The sequence below is a fragment of the Hippocampus comes genome, unplaced genomic scaffold (genome assembly GCF_001891065.2).
Source record: "Hippocampus comes isolate QL1 unplaced genomic scaffold, H_comes_QL1_v1.1 scaffold2, whole genome shotgun sequence".
NCBI lineage: Eukaryota > Metazoa > Chordata > Actinopteri > Syngnathiformes > Syngnathidae > Hippocampus > Hippocampus comes.
This window is the reverse complement of record NW_017805139.1, coordinates 1,207,909-1,216,498: the sequence shown is the minus strand read 5'-3', so window position 1 is coordinate 1,216,498 and position 8,590 is coordinate 1,207,909. Positions and strand designations below refer to the sequence as shown.

The window sequence follows — 8,590 nt, the reverse complement described above, 5'->3', positions numbered from 1 at the left end:
AAAAAAAAAAAAACTTTGTCCGACCTACCGACCCTATGCTGAAATTTCATGTTACCGGAAACACACTATCTTTTTTGTTTGGCCTAACAATAAATACATGACTCACTATTGATCTTTTGAAAGTTTAAATTTTTTCTTTAAAATTCCACGCGAATGGCTAGGGTTGAATATAACGAAGAAAAAAAGTGCATGTATGACAAATGAGACAATCACTTCTCAATGTTCTGTTGGCCACATCTGCTGTGGCTCTGACCTAGAACAAAACAACACGCTATGCTCTGTTCTTCCTTGCACTTGGTCTTCTAATTACGTTTCCCTCCTTCAGTGATGTAAATAGTGAAGTGTAATTATCAAAGCAAAGCAGCGGCTGTCCTTGCCTCTCTCTCATTATGCAACACTAATTACCCCCACCTTCTCCATTGAAAACCATACCCCACTCATTCCAATCTGTCTGTTTCAAACAGAAGCCTGTCGGTGCGAAGATCCTCGAAATAACATTTACAGTACTCTCTTTTTGCATCCATGACAGTGAACAGGAATGGATTGAGGTCAGTTGTAAAGGACAGTATTGCTTGTTTTTAAAAAAAAGAAAAAGGAAAGAAAGCTTAATGCCATGCTCTTGGATGATTAAGTGTTTACAACTGAGTTGGGCAGTAACACCTAGCAAAATTATTTTACTCTTCTGAGACTGCATACAAAAAACAGGCATGCTTATCATGACCAGTGACTTGACCAGAGACTTGCTTTAAGATTGTATATAGATTGGCAGATAAAAATTTTAAAGGATTTTTAGCCAGTGGTTGAAACTAATTTAAAGTTAGGCCCAAATAAGTACAGCTTTTAACGGGCAACGTTTTGTTTTTTTTGTCTGCAGCTGATATCATAGCTTGACAAAGTCTGAAAGAGGAAATATGATTCAGAGTTTTGGTACAAGCTGGCAGCCAGCAGGGCCACGCTTTCCTGCCATTGTCAAAGTGGAGAAACTCACAAAATAAGAAAATATGACTGGCACTGATGCTACCAAACGATCATGCCAAGTCGTCAAAGCACCCACATAAATTCTTGAAATACAGTTAAATGCTAACTAACCTAATGCAGTGCGTGACTCAAAGTCATCTACTGCCACTCTATCACAATTCACGAGACAGAAGTAAATGTTTGGACATTGAAAGATGAAACACAGAACAGACGCATTTGATTCACAGATTGATTTCTCAAAGTGACAATGCATGATGATGTTGCCACGAAATTGAGTCAGGGCATGTCTGCATGCAGCCTTGGATGTCTGCTTTATATATCTCCATTGCCTTGGCGCTGTCTGCTAATCATGCGGTGACGTCTGAGCCGAGGTCACCGTGTGTGAGGAAGATGGTGTAAGGCTCTCCAAGGGTTGGGGGAACAGACGAAAGAAAAAAAAGGTCTCCCCTATATTAACATTTACTAGTTAGGTGATTTAAGTGTGTTGCGCCAAGGTAAATGAAGTGCTGGTGCAGGGGTGTTACAATATACTCCAGGGGTCGGGAACCTATGGCTCGCGAGCCAGGTGTGGCTCTTTTGATGATGGCATCTGGTTCGCAGATAAGACAAAATATTCTTGCTATCCATCAATTTTTCACTGCACATGTCCTGTTCAGGGCTACAGTTGGCGGCAGGAGCAATTTTAATTGGATGATACTGGCCTACGTTGGCCGTTGCTGGGTAAACAGGTAAACGCCCCCTTTTGAATCAGCCAGCTCGGTCATTAGCTCAAAGCTAATCCTTTGACGAATAAGATGGCGAAAAGAAAAAAAAGATGATAAGTATGGCACACTTCAGGACGAATGGACCGAAAGATTCGCCTTTGTGGGGAGAACAGGTTCTGCGGTGTGCCAGTGTAATTGCAATGACAAAATATCATCGATGAAACGGTCAAATGTAAAGCGGCACTTAGACGCGCCATGCTACGTTCGCATCAAAATACCCTGCGGGAGACAGCAGAAAGGAGTAGTGCAAGCTACTGAACAGGGTGCAAGCTAGCCAGCAGCAACTCCGCGTATGGACCCAGCAAACTGACTATAATTCCGCAAGCTTTGCTGGATGTTTAGCAATCGTGAGGAACGGAAAACCATTCACATTAATGGTGAGTATTATAACAAAATTAATTCAAAGAATACATTCAGAGGCTTATTATACTGACATTTTGTTGAATTCACTTTTAAAATGCAGTTTTATATATACAGTCAAACCTCGGTTTTCGAACGTCTCTGTTCTCGACTAAATCGATTTTCGACCAAAAATTTTGAGTTTTTTTTATGCCTCGGATTACGACCGAAAATCAGTTCTCGACCAAACTGAGCGCACTTGAATGCGCCACTTGACTTCTCTTGCCTTCCTTACACGAGGAAGTGACGCTTCCTCATGTGGCGTTCCGTTGTGAGCAGACATGTTCAATAAAGATTTTTTTTTTTTTTTAAAAGAGCGTGGTTTCGGTTTTCGAACAAATTGGTTTTCGAACAGCCTTCTGGAATGGATTATGGTCGAAAACAGAGGTATGACTGTATATATACTGGAAATACATTTCCAAATATTTTGCTTTCATGGCTCTCTTAGTCATAAAGGTTTCTGACCCCTGCTATACACTGTCAGTTGTCAGCAGGATGTTTTACAAATAAATTACCAGAAGGAGAAAATCTAAACAGCATAAACTGACCGACCAATTACTATCATCCAGCGTTTTACAACCGGAAGTTGTACAACGAGTCAACATTCACCACAACGTCACTACCTTACAGTTGACAGAGCTGGTTTCGTCTAACTGGAACAACTGGACAAACTTGAATTTCTCCACCTCTAATAGACAAACACAGCACATTCCTCACTTGTCAAAGTGAGAAAAAAAAATTCTACATACTGCAAGGTTCTACTGAACACACACACACACACACACACACACACACACACACACACACACACACACACACACACAGCTGTAATAAAAGGATTGACCCACTTGAAAATATATTCAATGGGTGGTTTACAAAACTGCATTTCCTTCAACTAATGAATTCTAAAATTGATACACTGTAGATACATTGTCAGACTCCCCTAAAAAAACTAAATGTCAAGACAGCAGGACAGTTACAAAGCAGTTGTTCTGATGTCTGTAAAGACAAAAAAATGTCAGACAGCAGGACGGTTACAAAGCAGTTGTTCTGCTGTCTGGAAAGACAAGAACTCACCCATTTGTGCATGATTCAGATGCTAAATGCAAGACACAGTAAATATATCGCTGTGATTGGGCAGAATTCGGTCTGGGCGATATGGCTCAAAATTCATATCACGATTTCAATCGCATCCCCCCCACGTAAACTGTATATATCAGGCTTAAGGTTAAAAAGTATTTTTAATTAATAATAATTCAATGAATTATTCATTTATGGATAGTTCAATTATATAATCCATTAGAGAAGCTAAATAATTAACAATGATGAAAATAAATATTAATTAGGATAACATTTATCATGAGAATCTCAAGTTAGAGTTAAAAGTTAAACTCCCTGGTGCATAGCAGTGCAAACAAAAAAATAATGCAGCAGACAGTTTCAATTAAACACAGTACAACAGGCTTGCCATTTAGTTTTCTATAATTCATTCAAATTTCTGTCCATGGATTAAGTAGCCTTTACTGATTCTGTTTTCAACCTTGGAAAAGACAGCAAGCGCGTTCAATTAGATTAATCAGATCTTAAACGTCAAAATGAACACTGAGCACAAAAATAACAAATAACATTGCTAATAGACTGAATTGGACAATGGTTGTCTTCTCTAGTATGCTATTTTTCTATCGCATGTATCCACTTTAGCTGCTGAAATAAAAACTATTTCTCCAATAAAGGTTCTTATAGTTTAAATGTATATTACAATTCTGTACTATACTCCTCTCAGCTGACGGATGCAATGACATGTGATGTTCTGAAATGCGATGAGACTTTGGAGCGTGCGTCGAGCAAGAGTGGATATGCGAAATAAATGAGCGTGCATCGCTTCCAAGAAAAATCATGTGACTGTTGACAAACAGGGCCTCGGTTTGTGCCGATGACGTCACAAGTTTCAGTCAACTTATCGTTGCTTCACAATAACACTCAAGACCATACGTCGCTTTGCGGGTGTTGTCAGCATTCATTGTGGGCATCAAGTTAGTTGGTGGTTAGAGAGCCACTTTGTGCAGAACGAAAGAATACTCGGAGCGTTGAAGTAGTCGTGTTGTATTAGCACTTATGTTTATTTTCCATTGCAGCCGTTGGATAGTCATTTTATCTTTAGGTTTGCTTGTTGCAAGTCGGCAGACACGTACCTCCAGTCACAGTGTGTCCTGGGTTCAATCGCCTTAATAGATTTTGGCAGTGTTAAATGCACACTTTTTTTTTCCCGAGATGGCACTCGCCGAGTAGGCAGCCGTCGGCAAGTGCTCTTCAACAGCCTTGCGTTTTTTGTTGTTGTTTTTTTTTTTTGGTCGTTTTTTTGTTATTTTTGTCTTTTGTTTCTTTGTGGACTGTTTTCAGCATTTTTGCCCACGACATTCGTTAAGAACAAGAATCTGTTCTTGGTCGTTGCACCTTCTCGGCAGCACACGTGTACAAGCACGGATTTTGATTGGGAGGTATGTCGGCACCATTTGACTGTCGGTGCTGGATAGCCCCGGGCACTTGTGACTTGCGCCTGTAATGGGCAGCATTTTCACAGCCCCGCTTTGTTCAGCGGAAAGGTCGTTGCTGATGGACAGTCTGTGGCTGGATGGGATGCATGGCTTGAGGAGCCGACGAGAAGAAAGGAGCGTCAGCACAGAGCGCTGATGCGTATGTGGAACTGGGAGTCGCAGCTTGGAATTGAAGCGGATTTACATGGGACAGGAGAAGAGAGCCAGTCTCTTTTTCGTTTATGGATGCTCCAGCTTCTTGTTGCTTTCAACTTAGCTTGTAGCAGACATGTGCACATTTCAGCATGACGTCTTTGATCCACTGGTGAAAAGGACACTTTGATTTGCTCCTCCATCTATAACTGCTTAAAACAACAAAGTGTATGCAGGAAAGTGGTTAAGATTGCACGATTGTCTGTGTCTTATGTATTGTTTTGTATTATTTTGTCAATTTATGCTACGATTTCTTTTGATGGTGGCGCGGGCACCCGCAGCGGCTCCTCTTGTTGCATGTTGTCTTGAGAGGGAAGAAATTTCATCTGTGCTGTATGTTGGTACATTTGACAATAAAGTTGTACTTGACTTGACACTTATTTATATTCATCAACACTGAACTTACAAAAACTACAATCTTGCTATATATGGACATCTTGTCACTGTTTTGCCCACATTTTTATTTAATTTTGTATATTTTACTGCTGTGTCTTCTTGATCACTTGGTGGCACCTATGCAAATGATGCGCCATAACACTTTGAACCATGTGCGAACCAAGTTGCTGGAAAGTTTCAGTGCTTTATGAAGCTTCAGTTCACCATCACTATGGTGATGTTCATTTCAGGTTCTCAGTGGCCAGTTTCTTATCCTCTGCTATCACACAGTTCCAGCCAAACCTACGTGACAAATGTACTGTATCACAGATGGATTTACTTTGTTGTTTTGCGACCACATTTCGATAGTTTAGCAATTAGCAAGGCTTTGCTGTCTTTTTCCTTACTTATTAGTCACGCCTACTTTGTGGTCATGATGCTTACACAAGTGTAACTTTTTCACTGCCATGGAGGCAATGATTAGTGATGTATGCTCTGTAGACACCGGATGCATTAACATCGCATCTTCAAAGAGAGCCATCGTCAGCATGCATGCTACCATAAAAAAATGTGGATTATTCAATCATTACTGTAGTTAGAAAATAAATAATCCCCATGTGGGGATTGACCAATAGTATAGATTTGTGAAAAGATATGTTGCTAACCAATTTGAATATAGGAGGTTCACGCCCAACACTAATATGTATTATATAAATCTAGAAAATGCCCTTTGTTCTGAATAATGATTGGGCATGCCCTGATGTTTCATAAGATAAAAAGATCAGAGAGTTTATCAAAGAATTGCTTCAGGTCAAAACAAATGACACGACAAAGGGGGCCTTCATTTCCCCCTTTGAGATTAAAAACCTAGATTGTGGTTACACTTTGTAATTAATGATATTTTTTAGGAATTTGGGAAACATGACTTTCTCATCCAGCACAAGAAAACCTTCACCCGCCCACAAAAATTATATAAAAGCTACGTAATATAGTATTATGCGTAACCACCCGATATATTCTTATCGTGCTTAACTTTAACTTTGAAAATAACAATCGAGTAGTGTATTGTATTCTTAGTGTACTGTATCCTTTCAAAAGGATGCCCTCCCTGTCCCTGCTCTAATCCATTATGACGTCAGGGACACTTGCAATCAACAGGTTGTCTTTGGAGATGCCACATGGAAGGAGCATGGTCGTTGTATCAGTAAGTAGATGCAGTTTTATCAACCAGAACAAACAGCACACAGTCAGATTTAGAAACGAGAGGAGCATGCCTGGTCACAAGATATGCTACTAAGTGTAGATTTCAAAATAACCTTGAGCTACAATACAAACACAACCACCATTGTGCCTTGTGTCACTTTTACAACCAACAAGCGAACTTTTACAGCCATGCTAGTAACAACGACGAATTCGGGCGAATACTTCTCAATCGTGCTAATTTTAGCAATTCGTATTGAAAGGACACAAACACTTGACCGTTTTTTCCCCGAGCACGAACCCACCTTATTTGACGCTTTGGAGGACATTTTCCTCTCCTGTTGGGCTCCCAGAGTGACAGCTTAAACCGTGCCGCTGCCTTTGTTTTGATAGTCACTTGGCCGAATGCAATATTTCCCTCCAGTTGAATAGTCGCCCAGCTGCCGCCACGCCGGGCTGCTGTGTTATTTCACTTTATCCAGGAAACATGTCACGGAAAGTCCAAAGTTCATTATCTTATCGTCGGCGCCTAAATTCTTAACGTCATTCCAGTCAGGTACCGAGACAGAAAACGCCGGAAAAAAACGCCAAAACAAATCACACACACACACAAAGACGTGACTGAGCTCAGTTTGTGTGGCTGTCTGGTAGCAAGTGTCCACCCCAGGATGAAAAGTTGGGAAGCGAAGGCATCACACAACAGCGTACAGCAATGGCAGGCGGGGGGGGTAAACCTCTCCCTGCTCTCGGCACTATGAGCAACTGCCGTGTCTAGGCTGCACGGGACAAACCATTGCATAAACATAGGGGTGCTCTAAATAGGAAACAACGACGACAGTGGCCATGTAACGACAGAAGACATAAATAATATACCATGTGCGTGTATCAGTCCAATACATATATATATACTGTGATCTTTATTTATGCCTTGATTGTGTTTTACTTTGTACATTTTTAAGGATGTCGACAAATCTCCACCCCTGTTGTCCCGTGGAATACATAGTCCGGGATACAATGAAGAGAAGCGACGCCGCTGTCCCTGCTGATGCTGCTGAATGCTCACTTTCTGTACGTAGTGATGCGAGTGTTATGTAGTTCGACGAGGACCTTTGCATCTGAAGTGTGCAGGAAAAAATAATGTTACTCTTTGTTCGTCTCTATGAAAAGGACTATAAATACCATGGAAAAGGCGTGTGCTTATTGCTGTAAATACAAAGTATGTGTTAGGTAATCTTTCGCATCTTTCGTCGTTATTTCTGGGACAGCGTGCCTTGTGTACTACAGGAACAACAAACTAATTCCTCACACAAAAAGAGAAAATTGGCGGGACAGTTTGTGGCTAAGTGATCTCATAGGAGACTACAAAAGCCATTCAGGTCAAGTTCCTATGACTTCCTAAACCTAACCCCACCCTCAGGATACAGCAAACGCAGCTTGCATTGTTTTACAATTTACTCATGTTTTTGCAAAAGGGAAAGTTTCAATATAAAATCTGTGTGATAGTACATGACAATTACAATTACATATAATTTCCACCATTTACAGTATTAAAACATCGACACACCCTTGCTTTTCCCAAACAAATTGAGCAATCGCATTCTTGAAATCAAGCTTTTCTAATGATTATTTCCTCTGCCTTGCTTGCTCAACAGGATAGGGGAGGGCTCACTGTAGGTGGTCTCGAGGTTAATTCCCACCAGACATAATCCTACAAGGCAAAAATACGACCAGTCAGAAGTAGCAGACTTGTCCTCGGGGTTAGCGGGCAAGAAAGACCAGGTCACACTAGGAGTAGGATAAACACAGTTGAAGTACTTCAAAACCTGCTTGCACACTTATTCACCTCTACCCCGAAATAAACTCATGCGAGTTTCCATCCACCCAAAACAGCACTCGATAAAACAAACCACACACCATTTTTAAACACAAACAAGATACATACTAGTATTGATGCAAGTCGCTCGCTCCTTCTGAAGCTCTTTAAGCACCTGTCAGGATCAAGCAGTGCAGAAAGCAGGATGTTTAACATAATTATCCAGGTAAATAAACTGTAATATGTAAAATGTGACGTATAGATCCTTTAAAATTATAACAAAACAGAAGCCTTCCTCTGCCTGCTCTTTGCCT

The 8,590-nt window shown here is 40.7% G+C and overlaps 1 protein-coding gene across 11 annotated transcripts in view; it reads right to left on the bottom strand.

Annotated features, from left to right (window-relative positions):
- The window catches only part of tjp1a (tight junction protein 1a), a 116,131-nt gene that overhangs the window by 52,530 nt on the left and 55,011 nt on the right, over window positions 1-8,590 (bottom strand). Inside the window, exon 1 of one of the 11 annotated variants that reach the window (XM_019867296.1) lies at window positions 6,769-7,220. The exons of the other annotated variants lie outside the window; for them this stretch is intronic. Within the exon in view, the coding sequence (XP_019722855.1) occupies window positions 6,769-6,792 (24 nt within the window). The 5' untranslated portion in view covers window positions 6,793-7,220. Of the gene's footprint in view, window positions 1-6,768; window positions 7,221-8,590 lie in introns of those variants that run through there. 11 annotated transcript variants of the gene reach the window in all.